This window comes from Coloeus monedula, assembly GCF_965178545.1.
Source record: "Coloeus monedula genome assembly, chromosome: 5".
Classification (NCBI taxonomy): domain Eukaryota; kingdom Metazoa; phylum Chordata; class Aves; order Passeriformes; family Corvidae; genus Coloeus; species Coloeus monedula.
The window spans coordinates 53,063,084-53,090,255 of record NC_138785.1 but is presented as its reverse complement, the minus strand read 5'-3'; the positions used below and the strand labels follow the sequence as shown (position 1 = coordinate 53,090,255).

At 36.1% G+C, this 27,172-nt stretch overlaps 1 protein-coding gene across 1 annotated transcript in view; it reads right to left on the bottom strand.

The window, feature by feature from the left end:
- The window catches only part of ARAP2 (ArfGAP with RhoGAP domain, ankyrin repeat and PH domain 2), a gene marked incomplete at both ends in the record, with an annotated part of 115,096 nt that extends 107,321 nt beyond the window's left edge, over positions 1–7,775 (bottom strand). Inside the window, 2 exons of the mRNA XM_082282253.1 lie at positions 542–612; positions 6,859–7,775. Coding sequence (XP_082138379.1) covers positions 542–612; positions 6,859–7,775 — 988 coding nt within the window. The remainder of the gene's footprint in view (positions 1–541; positions 613–6,858) is intronic.
- Between the last annotated feature and the right edge of the window lie 19,397 nt (positions 7,776–27,172).

Here is a 27,172-nt window from a genome sequence, read left to right as displayed (position 1 = left end):
TTGTCACTGAGTATTTGCTTGAAATACATATACATAACTTCAAACAAGACATATTTTCTGAGTATGAAAGAACTTTACAGCTGACTGCACAAGACTTCTAAATGCTTCAGTAAACTATTTAATACAATTAATTTCCTGTTATTTCCTGGAGCTATGAGCACTTACAAACAAATTAAGCAGCATTAGTCAGGAATATACTCCTTATATCTTTTAATAAGAAGTTAACTCTGTTTAAAAAAATCTGGATCTAATCTTAGAAACTTAAAACACTAGTCTAAAAAAAGTATATTGAAATAAATGCAGCTTAAAGACTAGATTTTCTAATTTTTACTTTATTCGGTCATAATCAAAAACTAAGTAAAAATGCAGAAGTTATTAAATGCTCTGCTATCACATAGATCAATTCTTCTAGACCTTTAAGATGCCCAATATTTCTTAAAATATGTAAGTAATTTTAGTTATGTTAGTAATTTTAGACAACTGGTCCAAGTTTTCTCTTTACTTAATATTCAAGATGCAAATATCAGCATGCTTAACTCACTGTTTTGTGTAATTTGCCTCCCAGTGCAAGAAATATTTACAAGGTCCACATTTCTTCTCCTCTGAAGGGAACTTGAACAAAACAAAGCACAGAATGAAAACATTAATTGAAATTTCCCAGAAAATAAGCAAAACCATCTCATACAGTTAAACAATTAAAATTATGTACAAATACAGAAACAACAGATTTTAAGCTTGGGAAATTTTCTGATTTATTTTAAAAAGTCACACAACAATATGTTTTCCTCCCCTTATGACACTGAATACTTCTCTGATCCCAAATATGGGGTTTTGCTTTGTTCTGAATTGACCTTACAAAACATTTAGATTAAATTGTTTGAAGAATGGAGATCCCAGAGTTTTCCCCAACCCTTTCCTTCCCTTCTCCTTCACAATGATTACCAATGACTATATTTTAAGAAGGATGTACTATGAAAATCTACTTTAACATTAAACTCATAAGGGGCCTGAGAATCGAGCCAAAACATGCTCCCGACCACTGAAAAAAAATTGCTGAAAAGTTTGATTTCCTAAGGTGAATTATTTCCCCCCACAAAGTTTTAAAACCAAGAGGTAAGTGACATTGCATTGCAATAGCCTGTGACTACCCCTACACATTTTATACATGGGTAAGAATGCATCTCCTTGCACAGCAGGTTGTTTTATTATTTTATTTATCTTATTAGTGGTGTTGTGCTGGCCCCACCTATTTCAGTAATTTCAAGTACAGTGCAATACTATTGCTATCATTAATATTTCAGGCCAAGATTGCTTTATATTATGAACATAGGAAGAAAAATGTGTGAATCAGAAAATTTCCAACCCACCTTCACTAGTCCAGCAGTCTGTATTAGAGGTCTTTTCAGTCAATCTCTGAATTCCTCCATTAACATAATTAGCAATTTTTCCTCTTAATTTCATTTTCTCTGCTTAAAATAAGAGTACTAAAGGCTCTCGTGTATCCTTATAGAATATTGTCTGTGTCTGATAAATGCCATGTAAGTTCCTTATCAGTTTTCCTGACAGTTTGTAGGTCTTCCATCCTTTGAAGCCAAAGGCAATTGTCTTCTTCTAAAAATATCAATCTCCTAACTTCTGTCTCCCCACTTAACATATTGAGAAATTGTATTATTTTAAGATAAGCTACTTTTAAAACTCTAGACCTACTGTGCCATGAAGTCCAACTTGAATTAATCCTTACTACAAAATGATGTTTACTTGTGACAGAAGGCAGGCTTCACAAACTACTATTTTACATAATTTTTATTCTATACCTAAATCTGCCTAAAAAAATTTGTTAGATTAAATTCAGATAGAAGCCAGGTTATATAAAATCAGTTCCCCAATGACCACTTTATAAAATCCTGGTTTTAGAAAACACAGGGTGAGTATTCTGGGCAGGATTATGGCCTAGTTCCTATACATAATTGCTTACTCTCCTGAGTCATAATTACAATAAATACACAGCAAATACCTTAAAAATCTGTGTTTCATCGTACATTTTACTAAAATTGATGTAGTTACACCTTTTGAAGCTCCATTAGCAAACTAACTTCCTGTGCTTGTACTAACCTAATTTTAAAGAACTCGGTATGCTTAAAAAAAAACCCCAAAACCTAACCTAATGTATTTCAACACAGATCAGATTTTTTTGTTGTCAGGTCGGTATCTTTTAAAGGGTATTAGCAGCATTAAACTAAATTAAGAGTTACAGATAAACAGCTTTGACTTGAAGAGCTTTCAAAATTATGGGGTTTTCCTTATGTAAAAGAGTGAGTCTTTTGCTTAGTTTCAGGGTGGATGGATAGTTTCACCAGGAAATGAAAAATAACAAGTCAGCTTAAAAACAAAATCAAAAACCAAACAAAACAAACCAACAACAACAACAACAACAAAAAAAAAAAAAAAAAAAAAAAACACATTTTTTTAAAAATCCATATACTTTTCAGGACTTGTGTATTCTTTTTGATCATGCACCTACATTTATGTATACAAAGCACAAAATCCTACTAATAAGCAAACTATAGTCTTTTTTCCCAGCATTCAAAAATACAATCTATTTGTCATTTTTTGAAAACAAATTTCTAATTTATGTTAATTACAAACTACCTCAAGATAAAAAATACATGAAATGAGCTTACTTTGAATATCTGCTTAAAAGATTATGTGTCATAAAAAACCTACAGTGCAAGCTATAAGATGCTAATAATTTCTCAATGCTTAATAGAATAGTAAGCTAGTTATTGTACAAATTAAATATCTGGATTAAAGGAGAGAAAAATACTGAAGATGTCTTTTGGAGGAAAAAAATTGAAAACAAATCTTATATCAATCTATGACTTTTTCTTAGCCATTTCAAAAAGTGAATACTCCTCTTGAATTTTTTCCATTCAAATTTGAGTACCACAAAGAAGATTGATGATACTCTTTATTTTGCTCTTTAATGGGAGGTTAGTGCAAGCAGGCTGCCAATCACATAGTGTGCCAAATTTTCATAGATACAATAATAATTTCAATTATTATTCAATTTTGACTTAGTTACAACTGTGGCAATTAAGACTCCTTATTGTCATATATTAAGAGGTACCGGATGCAGCTCAGGCTGCATACACTTCTCTAGCACCCCTAATTATGCACAAACAGGATGGAAGGATGTGATGAGGCAGTTACTGGTCTTGCTAAATGCTGAGAGGCTGGAAAGCTAAAAATTTGCACCGACCTGGTTTACTCAACATACTCCTGTCACCTTGCAAATAAAGGGACGGAAGGAGGTCAGTGCAAGCAGTCAGTGCTTCAAAGTCTTTACTGGCATTCTTCTGCTGAGTGTTTTAAATGAAAGAAGCTTTTGTTTTCAAACTCATTCAAGACATGTTTTCTTTTCTATACATCTCAAGACCTAACCCTCCCATATAACGCAAACACATCAGAACTGCTCTAGCATGCTGTGTTAAAGCTTTGGGGTTCATAGACTGCTAGCAGAGGTAAATTGATGTTGATATTCTACCACAGGAAAAGAGAGGGAGCAGCTTCTCTCTTCCAAAAAATTTATTTTGTGTGGCAGAACACAGTAGAGATACACAGCAACACCAGCTTGGCACCTCATTAGCAATCTTGACCACTTGTATGTTAAGAAATGGAGTCCAAAGGATATCAGCTCCAAGCAAGAAATTCCAACTATAGGATCTGCCAACCACAGAAAACAAATGATGCCTGCTCAGGCCAAGTACAATTTCCTATTTTACTTATTTATATTTTCCCCCCACATGCAGGATGTTGTCCAGAATTTTGGTCTATTTCTTCTTATTTCTCATAATAAAGAATCAGAACAACCCCACTACTGCACAACACAAATAGCAAAGATGGGGGACATCAAAAAATCTAAGAGAATATAGAATTCATCAGTCTGAAATTTCTGTCTGCATATTACTCTGTATCAAAATCAGGTCTACCGTGTTATAAATGTGCTTCAGCTTTTGGTTTGAACAGATTGCTTCTCAGAATGATGCAATGGTAACTATTTTACAGAAGAGTGACTGCTAGATGACATGATCCAAAGTATCCAAAGGCCGCTAAAACTATTTCAAAACTAATTATCTTTAATCTTGTCCTAAAGACACATTAGTGGTTAGTTCCATCCCTTGCATTGCTTTCACTATTTTGTCTTACAAAAATCTTCAATTTTTCACTTTGTGGTTTTAAACACCTTTTGACCAATCTTTACCAATTCTCTAACAACAGAGAGCTCATAATGATATGATAAGGAAAAGTCTAGCTGAAAATAACCTAGCATAACTACACACCAATACCTAGCAACAAAGACCAGTATTAAAATCTGCACAATAACACCATTATTAAGAACATTGTGTAATTATCACTTTTTTCTTTTTTTTTTTAATTCTGCACCCCCCAATACTACAGTGATACCACACTGTAGTGCCATAATTCAAAAAAGAAATAAACCCAAAGTATTTTCAACTTCTAAAATGCTATGGTGTCTTTCCAGCTGCCAGCATGCTTTGTTACAGGCAAGAGCCAGGAGCAAAAGTGAGGCACAGGGAAGCAGTTAAATTGCAAGAGAGGTAATTGCATTATTAGCAATAAAAAATGACACGGTCATAGTCCTACCATGGGGAACAAGGAGACCTTGTACGAACTTTTTGTGCTAAAGGCACATAGAAGGTGATGAGAAAAGTATTCCTTGCATAAAAATTTAATGACTAATATCCATGAATGACTAGAAGGAAATGCTGAGTTTCCCAGAAGATTTCAGCAGGATTTCTCTGCCTCTGTGAAACAGCCTTTATACAATGTAATAAGGATGAAACCAGCATCTCTCAATAATGCCTGAATCTGTCAGTTGAGGCTTTTTGTCTATGCAATTCTGTAAAAAAGACACAGTCTTTCCTGAGGTTAAAGATGCTTGCATGATGCCATTTTAAAGTTCTGCATTAGTTCTCTGCCCCTATAAAAAGTTGTCAGAAAGGTTATGAAGAATGTTTCTGTGAAGTTTAAGTTCTGCTGTGAAGTTCTTGTTTGGCCTCAATCTTCCACAGACAGACTGGTCCCTCAGGATTTCCATATTGCTATAACTGAAGCATAAAGACCAAGAAAAGAAGCTGGAGCTCACAAATCAAAACGGTGGGTAATGAAGTTAGTGACCCGGTCACATATCAATCACTAACAGACTGGGACTTGGAGGACTTACTCCAATGGTGGGAAGATTACAAATACAGCATATTCTCTCAACTGGATGATTGTTCCTCAAAAGACAGTGAGAGTATACTCTTTTAGTATGTAGTTATTATCATCTTTTAGGCTGAGAATCCCATTTTGTCTCAGCATGAATAGCTCTATTAAATGAAGTAGGGATAATCACTCTTCAAAAGTTAACATGAATCTGCTCCTCACTGAAAGATATGTATACTTAAGTTTCAGTGAGCACAAATTTTTTGTCATTTAGAAGACATAAATGAAGCAGTTTTTAAGTCACACAAAAAAATCTCTGATTGTTGCAAAGAATCTTTGCCTCTCCACCAGTTCAAACAATTGTATTACAAGATTAATTTTGATTTCTTTCAGTAACCAAAAAAAACTTATAAATGCTGGGAAACCCCTGCATTTAGAGCATGTATAAACTCGATGATGTTTCTAACTGCTGAGATATGCAGATGAAAAACCCAAGATAAATACAAAGCATTCTTAGACATGTCCCTTCCAGGCATAGCTTGTGGTTCAAAAAAATTTAAAAAAAATAAAGTAAGTGCAACCTAATTGGATATGGCTACACCAACAAAACTTTGCATATGCCTTCACATTAATTTTTCTTCTGCTTAAGACAGCTAGCAAGCATGACAACTAAAACTTTACTTAATAGATCCAAAAATATTACAAATTAACCTGTGTGGAGATATTTTTCGCTTATAGCCTTACAGTAATACTGTGCTGTGATTGACTACATATTCAGTGCCTATTATTTTTAACACTCAAACAATTACACCTTTATTAAGATAGGTCTAGAATTAAATCCCAACAGCAGATATTTTCCTCAACATTCTATCATATTTTTCCAAGACAAGCTACAACAACTAATGCTTATTCAAGAAAATAAGTGCCACAAAGTAATTTGTGGATTCAAATTATGAACTCAACCATTTTGAAGGAAGAAAAACACACAGTCACATTACTTGAACATTTTGAAAAAAATTCAAAGATTCCATAAACTCTGAAAACCTTCCACATCTATCCTCTTTTTTTCTTCCTTTTCCACTGCTGTTTTCCCCTGCTGGAATGTCTCGAAAATATTTTTATACTACAAATATCATAAAAAACTAAGGTTTTCTTGTTGTGAGACCACCAGCAAAAGCTGACACATGACAAAATGGTTGCCTTCACTCTCCAAAGTTAACATTACATGACTACTAGTTCAGAAATTAACCCAAAAGCCATCTTGAAGAAAGTTCTTGCTTATGCTTTATATACTTGTTTTTAACAGTTATAGCTAAAGCAATAAAGATTCCTTTCTTTGTTAATATGTAGATGCAGAGAAAATTGGGGAGGCTATAAGGACACACTGTTCTAAAATTTCCCTTTATACTCTCATTTTTGCTTTTAAATTACATTGAAGCTTAATTCTTCTTCAATTAACTTGGCAACATTCATATCAGATCCAGTGTATTTACACCGCATACTAAAAAAATCCACACAACAACAAAAAAAAAAAAAAAGGACATGAAAAAAATTTTTAAAAAAATAACAAAAAACCCCAAACCATAAGTTCTACCATGACAGTAATTCTCATTAGTAATGAGCAGCAATTACCTTGATGAAGCTTGAACTTTACTTGATTCGGGAATTTCTGGTACAGGTCGATGCCTTAAGATAAAAGATCGGCTTGCTCTTGGAAATACTTTCATGCAGTTTAGAGAACAGGAATCATATAAGTCATTGTCTATCATTTCTCCTTTAAACTTATAGAATGGAGAATCTGGCTTACTATCAGATAAATCACCCTGATCTGCAAACCTCTGATGTTTGTTTTCCTTGCATTTTGTCTCGCATGTACGAACAAATGAAGGAGGATCACGAAACACCAAGGACCCAGTCATGTGCTCATCAGCTTGGTATGCAGCAGCTTCTGTCAGTGATGCATCCGGCTGAGTATTCATCTTGACACTTCTACTTTGACTGACAGCTTTTAGTATGCTGTCTGAATTCTGGTATACACGGGAAAAATCCAAATTTGTAAAGCTATCATCATTAGCCTCCATTGAGTTTTGCTCTGCAAGTTCAAACTTTTCCTTATCAACATAAGATTTTTTAAGAAGTTCTTCTGATGGTGTTGCAGGTATCATGCCAGTCCCATCTATGCTTGAATTGCTTACAGGAGACTCCTGATCTGAGGATGAATATTGCTTCTCTTCTAAGCCTTTCAAGTCTTTGAATTTTAGATTTTCACAGAAAAGAGAATTTCCTTCAATTTTCAAAAGACTGTCTAACTGGTTAAGAATTCTTCTGCGATGGCCTGTAGGCAACACTCCCATTTGCTGAAGCACACTGTTATTTATTCCCACACAATCTGTCACAATGTTATAGCCATATTTTTTAAAGTTAGGAAGATACTGTGCAAGGTTAATGTTGACCAAAAATTCTTCAATATCAGTGCCATTGCCTGTGGATGACATGACTTCATTCCGTATATTGCCCCACACAGTCATGTAGAAATAGTCAGGTTGCATGCATGTTCACTAGAAAGAAAACTCTCTTAAATTTGGTGTCCACCAGCCAGCAGAAAGTATCCGTTTCCTCACGACACCTCTTCAAGTTTCTTCAGTTCAAACCGATTTTTTTTAAAGACTGAAAACATATGGAAAATAAAAAGGACATTAAAAAAATTCTTACCTGAACCTCACAATTATGTTGAATAAAATCGTGAAAGACTCCCTGTCACCTGAATAGTAATATTTTTAAATTGTTTGTATATGAAAATTTCAACAAGGGTAAACCCGCCCTTTTATCTTAGCCTATATCAAGAAAATAGCAAAATCAATGTCTCAGTACAAGTAATACAGACTTAAAACACATAGTAGTTAAACATTAAGATGAACAGTGAAGAGATGAACCACTTATCTACACACACACTCTTATTACACAGTACTTGGATATCAGGGAGAGAAAGAGTTATCCCAAGACCAGAACTGGAACCTAAAGCTTTCCTATTTCCACACTAGCACCAATTAACTATAGAACACGGCTTCTACTCCCTTACCTTATCTCAAAATCCTTTTAGCATAGAAACACTTGCAATGGAACAAAGGAATAATGACTAATAATATCTAGAGCATTCTATGTGAACAGTGCTTTCAAGCCCTCTTCAACTGAGAATCCAACTGAACAAGTACTATTGTCAATAAAATGGGCTTGCAACAGTAGATCCAGCCCCTCAAACAAACTGTCATGCAGGAACACGAAACAGGTAACCACCAGCATCTCAACTCTGACAAGGAAGCATTTTTCCCTTGACCAAAAACAGCAGAGGCATGACCCCATAGTTTAAGTTCTGGCTGTCCATGAGTTTTTCCTTAGTATCTTCCAACTCAGCTCTTACACTCTCCAGATTCCATCTATTTGAGTTATTCTTTCTCTTGCGGCCATATCTAAATTCACAATTTACAAAATCCAGATACTACTGTTGTGAAGCTGTTTGGAAGAGCCTGAAATCATATTTCTTCAAAGAAGGTTTAAGATCAGCAACACTCAACAGGTTTTTTCACCTCTCTCTTTCTGTATAAAGAACAATTTGGCCTTAGGGAAACCTGCTGACTGTAGCAGCTGTCCTGGCATGCAGGTACTAGCCTTAAGCAGCCTGGAAAAGAAAGAGCAGCTTCAGTGGAAGAGCATTAAGACTTAAGTAGCAATCAGAAAGAGGAGAAATCTTATGCCCAGAATTTATCCATGGTAGTAGGCATTGATACCTAATTCTTCAAAGTATTTTCTGGCAAAAAATGCAGTACTTATGATCTAGAATTGAAGCTTAAAAGATTGCCTACATTTTTACTATATCAATTCCTCTATCAAGAATAAACCCTCTTCCTCTAAGATTCCTCCAATGTCTTTTGAATATCTAAGTCATTATTCAGAAAGGTAGAAGTAAATAAATGGAGAGAGAAATCTTTATGCCCCTCCTCATTACCCAAAGTCACATACAGATAAATCTAAATTTAAAATAATGTACTGCTGAAGCATAACCGTTACCACTGCTATTGGTGATTGTAATTTATTATGATTATGAAATAGATTATTAAATAACTACCTCAATCTCTAGAAGTCTTTTCTTGCAAAATTTTATAAATATCTTAATTACTCCCACACTTTCATAAAGTGGTAAGCAAAACCAAGGAAAAAACTAGACTCTTCATACTTACACTACATAAACATGTATGTGACACAATAATAAGGAAAAAATGAGATGAGCAAACCTACATTTTTCTGGAAGATGTGAAAATCAACATAGTATATTTACTATAAATGCTCCATTATTTAAAATGTCATTGGATTCTCTCTAGTCTCTAACTTCATTTTTGTGTAAATATTTTTATCAGCTTTGATCCCTACCCACAAGTCTGAGAACTGATTTATTATCTTGAATATTAAATTGATACAATTAAAACCTTTTAGAGAGAGGACTCTATAGGTCAATCAGATATCAAACTCTCAAGAGATTAACTTTATTATGGAGTTAACCCTCAATTAAAGATTCCCAAGTCATTTAAATTCAAAAAGCCTTGGATTGCTCTAAACTGATTAACAATCCAGGTTCATATTTACGTTTGTCCCATCCCAATTTGTATACTTATATAAACTCTCATCATTCCTTTAAAAAAATTTTCACAGCAGCTTCTAGTCATAAAGGATAAAATTCAACAGTATGGCCTCCACCCATCTCTAAACCCCAGAAAATGTAAATGTAAACACACAGTCTCTTAACAAGTTGAAGATATATTCACAGATTCTGAGTACAGAATGAAATGAAAATTAGTACAGAAATTACTTGCTAGGAAAAAAGTATCAGGTACTCTTTGGGCCAGAAAATAGTCTTTCAGGTACCAAATAATTAAATAAAAAACACAATCAAACAGACAAACAAACAAAAAAAAAACAACAACCAAACCACACACATATTCAAGTATACAAAACCCCTACAATTTTAGCATATCAGTCTAAGGCTTTTAAAGTTGCAGTTGCAGCTCGTTATCTCAGCCATTTCCACCTTCCTTGACAGTTCTGGGTTTCATGGTAGCATCTGGCTATTTTTTCCCTAAGGTGTTAGTGTTCATTTTCAGACAGTATTATCTTCTCAATCTCCCCACTTTTCATAATAACGAAAAATACACCCGGGAAAGTAGTTTTAGCTATATATTTATAAATAAATATGTACCTGTTTTATATAAACATATATATTTATATATATATATATATAAATATATATATATACACACACACTCTCTCTTCTCTATCTTAATACTGTTTTTTCTACATGCAATAGCTTTGCCTACACCTTATTTTGGAACACCTCCAGTGTTGCCACTTCAGGAACTCAAATAGCCATGTATTATCAGCTATTTGGATTCTAAGCCATCTTTGTATAAACCACACACCAGTGCAAAGGGTTACCTAGCAGAGAACAAACTTTGCTTCCAAATCCATAAGAATTATTATGCTTTGCTGTGTATTTTATGAACAAAGCATGTAGCAGAGGAAGGGAGGAACTGCTTGCTGAGAAGACATTTTGACCACAAAATGCCAACAGTGATGGAAGATAACGCCCAAGCCACTTTCTGTTTCTGTAGTTGTCTATGGCAGAAGCTGTCAGTGCCTCCGTCAAGATTTATGAAGACATGCCTAGATCTGGCCTAGCTATGGAACTGGTTAAATACCAGTAAGATCACATATTATTTTGTGAATCTAAGCAAAGGGTTATACTGACAACTGGTTTGGTTTCACCACTTATAGAAAGATTAACATAACAAACAGCTAAACAAATCTACACACACTGGTGAATGTTTTGCAGGCTAGAACATAAATACGGAATCACTTCTTAAAATGTTTTATGAGGTTTGAACTCGAGAAGTATAAAGAAATGCAGAACGCAAGGACCACCTTATTCAATATATTAATCTGGTTTTATATGGTTATTATAAATTTTAAAAATAATTTAATCTCCTCCTTAGCTTTGATTGCAAAATAAGTCATAATAAATCCTAAAGAATGTACAGCATTAGAATTATAGTGCATATATATGGCATATACACATTTGTACAAATACATTCATACTCTTTCACACCCATATTTCTACCACTACAAATTTAAGTAAACAACATTAGAGCGCAATGTTGAATACATTCCGTAAAACAAATCTTCTCTCAGAAGCAAGGCAAAATAGATTTTTCCTACATAGAAATAAATAGCAAAAAAACCCCCCAAAAACCAACAAAGAAACAAAAAAAACCACAAGGGGAATTTGAACTTGCTTAATTAAAATTGATTCTTGTTGTAGTATTATATTCTCCTAAATAGGGTAAGCAAGACAAAAGTCATCATTCCCAACATGGTTACTAAAAATAGGAAAATGCTATAATGGTTATACAAAAAAACAAAAAAACTTAAACTTCTTGTAAGACACCTGACCATTCAGTTTTATCAAAATAGGGATAAAACACCTAAACTACTATGTAGAAAAAGCAATACAAGGAAAACCATTTGGACTTTTCTTCTACGAAAAAGTTTCAGCAGGGCATGAATTGTAATGTGTCGTACATCCCAAGCTTTCTATGGGATCGTCCAACTTTCTTTCATAGAAGATATTTCTCACACTTCTTTACAAACTGATTGTCGATTTCTTCCTTTTCCCATCTTATGGAAGGGACTTAGACAAGGAGTGGCAAAAAAACTTAAGAGTGGCCTAATAGTTCTTTTCTTTGACTAAAAGTGACAGCTAAATAGCATCAAAGAAAAATGGCAACTGTAACTCTCAGAACCCTTCCTCACATGCAGGGTAAGCACCTGCATCTAGCATTCTGAAGAGATGTATCTACTACTTTTAACATTCTTTCATTCTATGACTTTCAAGTTGAAACTTCTTGAAGACAAAATTGACTGGGAGATAGACAAATCTTTGTTGAAGCAAGCAAGCAATCCAAATTTCAATAAAGAAATGTTTGAACAGTAGGTTATAGGTGAACACAGAAACACTCAAGTAGGACTAGGGGGTTTTTTTGCCTTTTTAATATCAATACAGATACAAGCCTGAAGAAACTGTCAAACCTTTAGATGTACATGGCAAGATAATCACACTGTGAGCAATCAGTTCAACAAACACAAGCAAGTTCAGGCTTGCTCCCAACTTCTGCTAAACCACATACTAGATAATAAGATCCTAATAAATACGTAAAAAAAAAAAAAAAAAAAAAAAAAACAGAAAAAAAAAAAAAAAAAACAAAAAAAAACAACGAAAACCAACCACACCAAAATAAAACAGTACAACAGGCCTTACCGTGGAGCAGAATGAAATCTGCAAGTAGTGAATTTCATCTTCGCATTGTAATTGACTCCATACAAACTGACAAGATTAACATAAAAAGCACTGTAGATTAAAGATCTTTTCCAAAACCTGTATTATACTATCAGCATATCGACTGCATGGAAAAAAAAAATATATATATACTGATTGCAACAATTGCGATAGAACTGCTGCCTTTACCAATACAAGGAAGTTAGTAAGCACAGGTCAACCTAGTGGATAATGACAAAATAGCTTTAATCACATCCTCTGTCAAAATGTTTCTCTATTTGTCCTTTTTTTTTTCTTTTTAATTTCAGAACACTTGCCTTCTAGAAAAAGGTTCAGCAACCTTCGTTACCTCGGAGTCAAACCTCAAACTGCAAGAAATTCCAGTGGAACAACTTGCAGAGTCGCTGGAGTAAGGAACTACATGGCATGAATAAGCAAACTGAAGGTGGAATTGGAACTTTGGGAAGTCGCTGTGGCAACACTCGGGTGCTGTACCCTTCACTTCGTATTCTCGATCCAGGACATCCTACAGCTTCTTTGACTTAAGTTTTCTGATAAAATTTCCAGGTATATAATGGCATCTAACATGAGGTCTGTTCATGTCTGAGTTCACAAAAACAACTCATAGAGTAAATAAATACACAATACTAAAGCACTGCTCTTTAGCATGACATTTACATACAAATCGTTAAAACAGTTGAAGCTAGAAAGAAAACAGAGAGCAATACTCGCCTTATTTTCTACCTGCCTACCTGCTATTCCTAGTCCGATCCCATCTCCGGTATCTGTCGGAGATCTGGGGCAAGCCCCGTACCAAACCACTGTGCACTCTCCGGCAGCTCTGGCCAGCGCGCAGCAGCAGCGCGGGGCTCGCTGCCGGCGGGACCGGGAGCTGCAGCATCACCCCGGGAGCGGCCCGGCCCGGGAGCGGCCCGCGCGGGGCGCAGCCGGCGGGCAGACCCTGCCCGAAACCGCGCACACGCCGCGCCCGCCGAGGCCGCCCTACCTTTGGCAAAATCCAGCGGGTGACGGGGACAGGGAGGCAGAGGAACGAAGCGCGGGGCTTTAGATTGCTTCAGTTTTCAGTTCTCCCTCCGGCTCCCCGCTCTCTCACTTTCTGGCTTGCTTTCTCTTTCCTTCCTTCCTGCCTGGCTGGCTGCACACCCCACCCCACCCCCGCGCTGCTCCCCGGCAGGCCGCGCCCGCGGAGCTCCCTCCCCGCTGCAGGAGGCGGCCGCACCTGGGCGCGCCGGGAGCGCCCGCCGCCCTCCGCGCCGCCGCGCCGCGGCTCAGGGCGTTCTGGCCGGGCCACATAGTTCCTGAGGAGTCACTGGGAAGCCCGTAGGCAAGCTTCGGCTCCGGAGTGCTCTGTGCCCCAGCGCATCGCCTCTCACGCGTCCCGTGTTCCCCAGCCCGGGCTGGGCAGGCGGCGAGTCCCCACCACCCCCCCGGCCAGGCTGCCAGGCCAGTGGGCAAAGGGCGTCCCGGTGCCACCTCTGTCACCACGCGGAGCCACGCTGAGGGCAAGCGCTCCACCTGCGAGAAAGCAGGACAGCCTGCCAGTAGTGATACAGCTATGATCACATGCTTAAAAAAACCTACAGTTACTAAGCTTTCACTAGTTTCTAAGAATTCCCGTATTCTTGGAGCTCGCCCATGACGGTGAAAAACAGTCACTCAGATGAAACTAGCATTTTGTTACACGAAATGATACTGAAAGTACTTTAATGTTGTCCACTGGTGGACATACACATCTTCTTGAAGTGTCATTCCGGTATTTTCTCTTTAAATCCAAGGAGGCTCCAGAGGGCTTACAGTGTTGCAGCTGAAGTCTGAGGTCTGCCACTCACTCTACAGAAGCAAAACAGAAGCAAAGCTATACTGAGAAAAAGACACCAGTTATTAAAGTGCTAATTTAGGAGCAAGTAAACCTGGGTTCTTTTTAAAACCGCTTCCTACACACTAAAAATAGACTTACTAATAGCCTTACTAGTAGCAGGGCTGTTAAAAACTGTTAGTGCCATGGTACTAAAGTGAGGTTTCAGGATCACAATTTTGAAATCAAACAGCTTTTTTTCACTCTCCAACTTAGAGTCAAAACTTCCAGACTAGAAGTTTGCAGTTCAGCATTACAGCACCAATTCCACCAGTGCCCAAGCACTTCTGAAAATCTAGCTGCAAGTTCTAAGTATTAGTTACAAAAATACCTGTGTACCAAAAAAATGCAGTTAATTTTACCTCCTAAACTTGTATAATGCAAGCAAATTTTTGGATTTGCCTTTTTTCTTTATATCTAAAGAAATACATTGTGTTCTTGGTTGTCTTTCATTAATGCTTTTTCAGAGTCTATCTCAGACAAGGGATTGTCATTCCCAATTATTTGCAAAGGGGCTGATATGTTTCCAAACCAAGTGAGTGCACAGATGTGATTGAGGTAAGTATACTAACACCCTTTTGTGTCATAGCCTTTCTGAATTGTAACCTAATGACTCACAGAGTCATCTGATCACAGATTTGCCTAGCATTTCCAGCTAAGCCTAGCTTCCTTTCAGGACAGTAAGAATGCTAATGAATACTGACTTTGAAAAGGAATTTTAACCACAGTAACTTAAACTATTTGAAAGATTCAGGCCCTGTAAATAACAAAAGACTGGCCTCCTTCGCGAGGCTTACCTCACCATGCAAAAATTCTGTTAATTAGCAGTTTGTGGTGGGCTAGAATTTCTTTTTCCTGCAAGTCTAAGGGTATGGTCATTGATTAATACCCTTGAGCTCTTCTCTCTTCTCTGTCAAGAAATTCTCAAGTCTTTCCCTAGAGCCCACTTTTCTTCCTCTGCCAGGGACCCATGTGATTTGCCCATGTCACTGGACCAGTGGCAGAGACTGTAGATAATGGTCCCCTCAGCATTTGTCCTTAAAAAAGGGTGTCAGACTCTCACTTGGAGCTCACTGAAAGAGATTGCCCTCAACACATTTATACTTGTGCAGCAGTGGTATCTTCCCTCAGAGCACAACATGACAGTGCACCCTGACACACTGTGTCTCAGGAGTTTTACTTACACACTGTGTCTCAGGAGTTTTACTTACACAGTTTCCTTGACCACAATACAGGAATACAAGAGCTGAGATAATTTTTTTTCAGTGGTTTTTTTTGGGAGAGGGTGAGGAATGGGAGAAATAAGCATTAAACACATACCCAGTTGTGCTTACTTTTTTCTGTTTGCATTATGTCCAGACAAATTGCAATATACACAAGATCATTTTAAGCCACATTGTGCTTTTAGGGGTTTAGGGGCTTTTCTTGACTTTTTGTGTATGTCTAAATTACATTATCAATACCGCACAAACACATAGGATGTTTTATTCTTTGTTAGAAATAAAGTAGTATAATTTAATATATGGTGTTTTACTCTTTGTTAGAAATCAAGTGGCATAATATATCATCTTTTAAGAAAGCTCTCAGCCTCTAATTTATCTACAGCATATAGTTCTCTGATGAGCATGGAATGGCAGCTTTCTAACACTACAGTAAAAAAAAAAGTCTTACAAAAATCCAGCAGGAAATTGCATCTTACTAATTTTGGTGTAATTCAGATATGACATAAGGCAGAGTATAACTTGTTGATAAGATTGAGTTTTGAAAAATCTGCTGATAGGCCTGAAAGCTGCAGAGATTTTGTTATCTGATAATTTCTTCTTCCTTTGGGTTTCTATGTTGTTGTCATGAAAAAGTGTTAGGTAGGCAGGTTTTTTTTAGTAGAGCAAGACAAAATTTCAGTCAATAAATTAATTATAAATAGGAGCTGCATGACTTCTGCTCTATTCTCTGAAAGACATTAGGGCTTTAGTATTCTAAAATACATTTAACCATATAAGGTCATTCATAGTAAACATGCTAAGAATACCTTCCAGCTCATATTTATCATTACAAAACCCCTTAAAAAGCCTGCTTTCCAGTGATTGATATTGACCTGGTTTTTTTTATCATCAGTCAGTAAGAATAACCCTGTAAGTCTGTGTTTGAGTAAAGATGGAATAATATCATCAAACTGTACAGGAACTAATCCTTAGGATATGAATATATCCCAGATTTCCACACTGTGTGGTTTGTCATATGTAAGAATAGATGTTTGCCACATTTCTCATTGTTCATTGAGCTTCTAATGAAACTGATTCAAACTAGTCAGACATTTTCCAAATTTCAAATATTGTAATTTTTAGACATGTATATTTTTTAAACTATAGATCAGTTCTATTTGCTGTATATTTATTCTATTTAAGAACTACAAAACCAACTGCACAAACAGCCAATTGATAAGATAAAATAGGGGAAACAACTGCTACTCCCTCCTTTATGGATGTCTTACAAGTAGGTCTGATATTTACATGAAGTTTGTCAGCTACCTAAAAATGCACAGCAGACCTGAGTTTAGTTATGACTTTTAATGAGATTATTTCACTTTCTCCTGGAAAAAAACCAAACAACCCACATATTCTTATTGAACACAGTCCAAGCAAGGTCTAAGTTCTGAACTTGGTCTTCTGCAATTGGTTCAGTCTCATTTACTCCTCTTCAAAGAAGAGGTAATAAAATTAATCTGCCAGTCTCCTCAAGGTGTTGAGAAGGTTAAATATTTAGATTTTGGAGCTTATGAAGCATCATAAGAAATGAAATGTTAGCTACACTTCAAATAACCAGCAGGTAAATATCTAGGCCTTTTATGATTTGAGCCTCACTATTATTGTTATAGTGTAACATTGATATTATTGTTAATAAAATATCAGGAATACTAACCTTGGAAATTAAATAACGCATTACAATTTTCATAAGAGTTCTGTCATAATATATTTCAATCAGGGTAAGACAAAAAGATACAAAACTTCAGAAAAATGATAGGACTGCAGTTAATAATAAGCACTAGAGTTAAGTTCAGTTTTTGCATTTGCTATCAATGGTTTATGTGTCTTTGGGATTCCTCTAAGTCACTGGTTCAATGTATTATAAGTCAGTCACTTTTGTATGTCATACTGGACACCAACCTCCATTTTTACTCAAACCTGTAAGCCAGTTTGACCCATACCCCATATTTTAATGTAATTAATAGTCAGTTTGATTTCCAGGAAGCATCATAAGATGGTTCCCTGTACCATATGATGGATTTTTAGACTACCATTTTATAAGCTATTAAAGCAATTTTATACAGGTATGATAACACAATGACATTCAGTTTTATCATCTTTCTTTAATGGCTATAAGTTTGACCTTAATGCAGTCTATGTTTTGTTAAAACTACTGAGGGACTCATGAAGTAGTCCCTTTAGCTATTTTGATATTGATATATGACTTTTGAAACAAATGCGTAAAAGTGATCCCACAGAGTACTTTTTAATAGTTACTTTTCCAATGTACTGATGTTTTTCTTTCCTTTACCAATTCCAGTGACAGTTAAGTCTGAATGAATTTTTTGACTTACATATTGCATATGGCACTCAACTGCACATGCAAAATTCTCTCAAGAAGTTATGAGATTAATTGACACACTCTTTATTGTCATAAATCTACTTGTAAACCAACAAATACAAACTTGTAAAATTTGCTCTAATTAGCACCTCTCATGTAGTGGTGATGAGTGAATTAGAAACCTTGAACTTCACTTTCAACACAAGTCTGCAAAGATAGCAATTCAAAATGCATTCTTTGGGACAACGTGAGGTTCCAGGAAGTTAAGAAAGCTCTATCTGCTGCTGCCTTTTGCCGAAGCACACAATACTGGCAGGTACTTGCCTGGACTAACGCACTCCAAGTCCTGTCCTGGGCCTGTACCCAAAGCTCTGGATACAGCCCTATGGGTTGGTGATCCCCCACTTCCCTAAGGATTAGTGCATGTTTTAACCTACAGATAAGCTGAGAATTTTGTCTGCAGTACTGCTTTATTGAATTCACAAGCCTAGAATTGAAAGCAGACAATTTATTCTAGCAATGCAAGGAAGTTAAGCTCTTGCTGCAAATGAAAGGCATCTAACCAAGAAAAAAAAAGATAAAATTAAAAATACCTGGCATCAATATCTCGTTCTAGTTGCTGACTAGGGTTTCTCCAAGAAATCTGTCACTAGAAAATCTAAATCTAGTGGCTTTAATACTTTTTTCCAGAGTACCTGTGTTCCAAGTTGGACCTCATTCTAGCACTTCTGTCTCTCATTTATATTTAAAGGTTTTCAAGTCGATTTTGAATACAAATGCATCTTCAAAGCATGTGGCATGTTCAGGGTTTTTTTATTTCTTTGCTGTTGCTCTCATTTAGGGAATCTAGTTACCTTGACATAGCTTCCTGTCATCTTTGAGAAGCTTAATGGAGCATTCTTTAACTTATTTGAAAACAAATCCCTCTGAGGAAATTTCCTGCACATCAAAGTGCTACATTTTTTTCCCATATTTATCTTTTGCACAGTTCATTGAATTGTAATGAATCACACATCATTAAGATTTTATCTCCACAGCACTGGCTTACTCGAACTCAACAGAAACCACATTTGACACCTCTAAAGATGTTATTAGATTTAAGGGTCACCATTTCAAGCACTTCCTTCTCTCTTCCATTTTACTTGTTGCTTAAGCAAATTTGTAACGGAAAGTAATGAAATGTAGTAGACATCACAGAACTATTTCTAGAGGAAAAAATTTCCATAGTAAATTCACAGTTGAAATTGTCTATCGTTAAATACACTTTCATACTGTTATTTAGGTCTGATGAAACATATTATCATAGAATCATAGAATTGTAGAACGGACTGAGTTGGGAGGGACTTCAGAGATCATCTAGTCCCAACCCCTTGCCATGGGCAGGAACACATTTCACTGGACCAGGTTGCTCAGAGCTCCATCCAAACTGGCCTTGAACACTTCCAGGGATAGTGTTCTCTGAAATAACTTCTCTGGACAACCTGTTCTCTCTCTTCTGTTTTCTCTTTTCCTCACTGCTTTCTGCCCAACTGAAGAAAGCACCTCATGATAGCTGACTCACTTCCCAGCATTCTGATGCTCCAAAAAGTGCTAAACTGGAGGCTGACTGTAAATGCAAAAAACACTTTAATAGAAAACTCAAAGTGAAGATACCCCATCTGTCCATGAATAATTTCTTGTAGAAATTATTACTAGGTTAAGTTAGAAGGTGAGACGTATCAAGTCTTTGAAGTTTTACTATATACACCCCATTTCACAAACAGTTTCCTTAGTTTTCTGTCTCTTTTCTAAATAGCAAATTGAGCAACAGCCTCAAATGTAAAATACTAACTGTTTAAAGTAAACAAGCAAACTGGGTAGTACCAGGTGGTACTGAAATTACCAGTAATCTTAGTTATTGTAGATAAACAAAGAATGGCATTAAGTATTCTGCCTATAATTTTGCATTAGATAGCCATTTAAGAAATCTCATTCAAATACTCAGCTTATGTTACAAAGTCCACTGAAATTGATGATAGCACAACATTCTACATGTAGATAGTTCCTTCTATCTTTTTCACCTTATTCTTTACAGAGAATTTCATGCTTCCTTCAAACATTTCTTTGTACTAAAGTTATCTCTTAAGAGCAATGAAGGTCTAACTCCAGTATTGAGGACAGCAGTATAATGGACTGGGACTTTATCATTATGAAAAGAAATACTATCAAGTGAAAACAACACTTTCATGTCATGTTTCTACAGCCTCTCCCTTTCTAAAATATAATTAAGATTGCAATTAAATAAGTGTTACTTCAATATTGGATAGAAAAGCCTACATTTTTCTCTAGGTTTAATAACTACAAAATACTATTGCTGGTCACATGAAAAAGGCATTTTTCTTTCAAGAACTAGTTTTTCATAAAGGTTATAATTAGGTTATTACTTATGCATTTTACAGTTCAATGTGGATTTCAGACAGAGTAGATTTTCAGATGGATTTCCAAGATTCTTTCTTGTAGAAGACTGTAAATAGGATAATACACTATATGGATTTGAGAGTATGTATTGATATTTTTATCTTCTCTTTCATTCTCACTGTATTTTGTAGGTCTGTGCTCAAGTAGTAAAGAACAGATTAGATGGGCTAGAAGTTCCTCTTGCCATTCCAAACATGAGGACATTGCACGCCAAAGTAAAGAACTCGAAGTCCCAGTCTGCAGTCTCTTTGATAGATGATTTGTTCCCATGGAATATTGTTCAAACTGCTTACAAATAGTTATCACAAATTAAACTAAAAGAATATCACTTGCTTTTTCTTTTTTCCCCACAGGTCACAAAGATAACCAAAGGCTGTGGCTATGCAACTAGGCATAGATCAGGCTCAGAAATGAGAAAACCACCGTTAGCACCCTGAACTCATGATCTGTGTATTAGTTCTATCCTAGAACATAACTTGTTTTTCAACAGTGGGTGCCTGAATGCTCCACAGAAACTAAGCTGACTTTAATGGCCAACTTAGCCAGTTTCACCATACATTTAAGTGAGTATAGGTATAAAGATGGCCCCCATACAGGGGTTTAGCACAGGCTCAGACTTCCTTCCCTCCTCAGCTCTGGAGTTTTGCTTTTCCTAATGTGAGGCTCTTGAGCTCTTGATTCGTAGCTAAGATTGCTTAAATTCAAGTGCTGTGACTGCACTTAGAGAGAGATAGCTTTTTTTAACCATGTTACTTCACAATTACGTATTTCAAAGGGATTATGTCTTTTTTCCAGCACTGGTCACTGTAATAGAGTGCTAAATGAAGCCTTTACATGAACATATGGTGTAAATTCTGTGGCACAGTGCCTCTGTAGCAATCTCTTAGTTTTTCTTATACTATTATTGCTTTTCTACTTGGGCCTTATAATACCAGCAATGGGAAGAAAAACCATTACATGTATTTTCAAATATGAATAGATCACACCAAAATACATTCTTTGTCACATACTGAGCTTTGCATTATATGCAGAGTATATAGACAGAACTTATTGGATCTGCACCACACTCTCTAATCTCTTTTCCTAGCAGAACAAAGTCCACTTCCTTTGTTATCAGCTATGCAACACTGTTAAGGTATTCTGAAAAGAACATGTATATCTGCTAAAGGGTAATTTGATTTAAATGTATAATTTGATCCCTGCTTTTCTAAATTGGATATTTTCTTCTTCCTACATCCAAGGCTATTATTTAATATGGATGAAAAAGCCCTTTTTTTAAAGGACTTTTCAAATACTTAGGGAATATAGTTTGATGGGAATGTAACCCAGGAATAGGAATTGTTTTAAAACAAAATCAAGCACAGAGCAAATTTTTCCAATTTGTTCTTTTTCTGTTGATGTAGCTTTGCTGAAGAGTAGGATCACTCTTTGAAAAATCAAATTTTGGTGGATAACTAAACTTTGATTATGAGTGCACAGGTCTTTTTTTATTAGTTCTTCCACATTAAATAAATAAATAAATAAATAACATGGCAAGACCTAAAAGAAACAAAATCTAGTAACAATTCTATATTTATCACAATTGGTTTTGCACTTTTATTTCTTGCATATTGTCTCAAATTATGTTCATTTTCCTCCTTTTGCATTATATTACCTACCTGGGCATAGGACCCTACTTTTAACAGTTGGGTTGCTGGACACCCATGTCTCTTTTCTTGTGAGTCTGTTATTGTAACAGCAATTAGCCCATGTCCATGGGCAGTGGATAACATGTCAGCTTGTGTCTTCATCCTACCTCCATGGGCCTGATTCTTTCTCAGTCAAAGGATGTATTTCAGGCAGGGATTACCAGTGAGGCTGAGGATCCACAGTGGCCAAATCCTAGAGAGTTACTTCTGATCAGATATCCCTGGACTGGTTTTGTGTGTCTCTTTGTGTACCTGTGTCTTTCTTACCTCTGCTCAGATATAGTAAAGGCTGAAAGAGCAAACTATAGTTTCACTGTTAAACTTACTGGAGACTTGAGTAATACTGTATTTACCAAGTCTACTTATTCCTAAAGTCTCAACATCCTCATTGTTAGTGGTGTGCTGCACAGTAAACCATCTCAGTGACTAATCCAGGCTGAATTAACTTCACAAAAATACAAGCTTAAAGTGACTCCAGCATTTACTGTATAAATTTTATTCTAACTAAATAACCTTTGTACTAAATCCTTTATCATATTGCATTGAAAGGACTTTCTCTTTCACATGTGATATTAAAATATTTTCTTCAGTGTACTATATACTATATATTAATATAGGTAGTCATATATTTTCAGGGGATAAACACTGCAATACGTCAGAATAATTTGTGTTGCCTACTTTCTTTACCCTTCCTGTCTTCCAATTATATTTTACTAATTGCAGCAACATGTTCTTTTACAATCTGTAGTGTTCAGAAAGCTTCAAAGCATGGCATAGCTAATCACCTGCACTCACCAGGTGGGGCTGATCTGGACCATGAAACCCCATGGGAGCATGCAGAGCCCTGAAAGGTACGACTGCACCAACTGGATCTCTTTGGGCAAGAGTTCATGTCAAGTAAAAACCACACAATTTTCCCCAAAATCTTTGCAGTTATATTGTCTAATACCTGTCAATATGGTACATAAACACAAGCATTAATTACAAGGCTATTCAGGGATCAGCATCAAAGATTAAGAAATTCCATTTACATAATTTATCACCATTCTTCGACTAAGGAGAAACAGCAAATTGATAGCAAAATATAATAAACAGGTTTTCATAGTCCAGCACTGGGACTGAAATTAACATAGGGTGTCATAGGGTGTGGGACCTTTTTTTTTTTTTTTTTTTTGCTAAAACAATGGTCAGACAGCCTAAGTATACATGCTCTTTATGACTGCTGAAGATTAAAAAACCTGCAAGAGTCAACTGTAATTTAAGTGGCCATTACTGCCTCATTTGCTGTCATGAGATCTGGTATAGAATCCTGTGTTTAAAAATGAAGTGTCTCCCAATAGCAGTGATTGTGGGATAACTGTTTCAGTGATAATGTAATTGCATCTATAATAAAGTCTTATACAGACCACTCTGTAATTGCATGCCCTTATACCATGTATACCATGAAATTCTTCACATTTTTACAAAATGTTTTACAAAATGTTTCGGCCATGTTTACGGAGAAGACCAATATAATTACTTTTTTATCTCTAAGGCTTGACATTGTTTAACTACCCATTAAATAATCAGAGTCATTTCTCTTCTGCTATTGAATATGTTTTAGACAAATGTATTTTCTAAACTAGTCAATGTCTTCTTTTGAATATGCACAGATAATTTATACAGACATATTAACTGAAGAGGGTGAGATATATAATTTTTTGACCAAAAAACCCAAACCACAACAATTTGCTTATGGCAAAGAACATGAATATAGATCGGTTCTTTTCATATCTTATAAAACTGTGATTATAACAGGGTCTTATAGTAGCTTTCTGTAAGCTCTACAACATTCAGTGAGTAACATAATCTTATAACAGATTCATTTATTATTACCTATTTCATGCAAGTTTACTTTTTAAAAATTAGATCTTCTTTTACCTTTATTCAATCTAATGTCTTTTCTCATACCTCACATCTGCACATTGGTAATTGATTGAGAAGTAATCTGAAGAGATACATATATTGGAAAAGATCTGGAGCTGATGAATTCACCTGTATTATGGTTAGGGGAACAATATGGATTTACCTCTAAAGAAGAGGTCAGTCAGTGCAATGCTACACCGTATTTATACATTAATGTATTCCTTCATCTCCCTTTTTTTTTTTTCACTTACACATTCCAAAACTTTTGGGTGGAAAGATAACATTTTTTTTCACTCTCTGTACACGAAAGTATACATACTCTTTGGGCTTCCCTTTTTACTAGGAATAATATAGGAAAAGTGAAGAAACTGAACCATCAGAAATGGTAAGTAGGTTAAGGATTCACATACCTTTTTTTGCTAGCTGTGCTGTATTTTCAGTGTGATCAAGCAAACTATGAGTCAAAAGTAACTTTCCTTTTGAATGTAATAATTACAGCTAGTTCCTGCTCATAGATTTTATTAAAGACTCTTTCCATCTTTCATTGTTATTTTAACATTTACACAGTGCTTTACATCTTCAAAGCACTCTGCTGACATTGCCTTATTAGTTCTTGCTATGCTTAGATGCAATTTTCAGTGTGGTTTTCTATCTCAATCCCATTTTAGTTGCCATTTAAAGCTGCATTAATTATATTTACAGTGGGCCATAAAAAGGAATGTTTAGTAGGAAAGCCACAATACCAACAATTCCTGCAGTACATTTCTTAAATTATAAAATATTTTGGTGTGATACCTCAGATGTAGCCCAGTGCTGAACTCTGCCAATGAGGCTTTCAGGCATAACCTCCCCTTGCCCATCACACAACACAACATAAATTAGCATCAGTAAGAATGTCAGTGATGTTCTTCTACTTGTTCTTATTGCTGTCCTGGTGAGACATCTGGTCCTGAACTTGCTGGGTGAAATCATTGCAAATGCTGTCCTTGATGTACCCGTGCTCAAATTTCACTTATTGAAGATGGTGACCAGCACAGGAGCCCTGTCAGGCACTAGCTCTGCTACTTCCCAGGTTGCCTCCAGGAGCACATGGTTGTGAGCTCCTCCAAAAGGACGCTGCCTGCTTTCATGGGGGCATTCATGGGAGTGTGGTGTATGAGGCCCTCTTACTCATAGTTTAGCGCTTTTTCCCCATGAACTCTACAGGAAATTCTTGTTAGCACATTTAAGCTTAGTAACCCCATGTTTTTCTCCTAAGCTTGCTTTTCAACTTCTAAAGTGTCAAACAAAAGTTCAGTCATTAGTTATTTGAACTTTTAACTGATAGTCTTTTTTTTACATTTCTTCCCCCGTTATATAAACACCCCTAGAAATAACTGCAAGTTTCTTTCAACATCTGTGGCTAATAACTGTATTCTCTAACCACAAAATTAGATTTGTAGAATCCTGTATTGCTGAAACATCCATATAATTCAAATACATCATCCACACTTCATGGTAGATTGGGCCTATCCCACCTATTTGATGTCTATGAACAACAAATAAAATGCAGTTGTTCAGAAAACAATGTCAGATGACCTATAGCATTTAATGTCATTATTGCAGTGAAAACACTTTCTCATTGTTGGTGAGTATATAATTATAAATAACCAATTAAGCTTGATTTCTTAGGTACTGAACATTTGTAGCCACTGAAGTAAGAAATTACTCAGATATCCTGAAATTTTAAGTCACTGCTACATAACTGAGTTACATAACCTCCCTTAAAGGTGCATGATGTACATTGGCATCTCCTGACAATCCTTGCCTATAGTTACAGAACAGCCACTTCTTCCTGTCACCTAGTAACTTTTTAATAGTCAACATCAATTCAGAGTTTCTCAGCTACAGCTTGGTTTGTGAAATACAGTACTCTAAAAATTTCTGTTTAGTCTAGAAATTCTAAAGAGTGCAGTAGCCTGAACCAAGGACAACAACTTGTGGAAGAGTTTGAGCAGAAAAAAAAAAGTAGTAGCATATTCTGAACATTAAATGGATATGGCTAAAAGTAAGATTATACCTGCAGGGAAATCAGGACAAGCAATAGGAAAAATCTGTTACCTGAACTTGCTAGCAAGAGACGTGCTTTTGAAAAGTGACCTGGATAAAGAAGGTATGGAGGAGTATGTGCTTAGACTGAGCTCTTTAGAAAAAGAGCTGAGCAGATCTCTCAGCCAGCAGCTGGAGAATGTTACAGAAATTATTCAAGAAACCTGCCACTTGCTGAGTGCTGTCCATGATAAACACAAGGAATTGACTGAAGTCCAGACAAGTATGGAAGGACTTAGCTGTAAGCAGACAGACTGGGTATATTAGACTGAGTTCTTCTGTCTGATGATGCTGGGGGGCCCTAATTTTCATTTGTTAGTATTTCAGTTGGTAATTCATTAGACCAAATTAATTCATGTTCCCACAGTTGTATCACACTGGTTTTGAGTCCATTCCATGAGATTCAATATGAGACTCATAATTCTCATCATGTGACAAAAAAATGTATAAAAGTAAAACTAACTAAACAGAATTGTTCAAAGTTTTATGTACACTATACTTTAGTGGGGTTGTCTTGACTGGACACCAGATGCCTACCAGTAACTTACTCCCTCTTCAACAGGAAAAGGAAAGATAGAAAAAATCCTGGGTTGATATAGAGAAAATCACTTAAAATTACCATCATTGGCAAAATAGACTCAACTTAGGGAAAAAAATTAATTTAATTTATTGTCAATTTAAATAGATTTGGATAGTGAGAAGCAAAGGTAAAAAATTGAAGCAAGATCTTTCCTCCACCCTTTCTTTTTCCCACGCTCAACTTCACTCCTTCATTCCTAATTCCTTTACCTCCTCCCCTTCTTGAGGAGGGCAGGGCAATGGCAAATGGGCAGTCAGTCCATAATAGTTCCCTCTACACTCCTTCCTGCTTACTCTTTCCATGCTCTGCTGTGGGTCCTTCCCATGGTCTGCAGTTCCTGTCAGGAAAAATTGGATACTAAACAGACTGCAGTTCCTTCAGGGAAT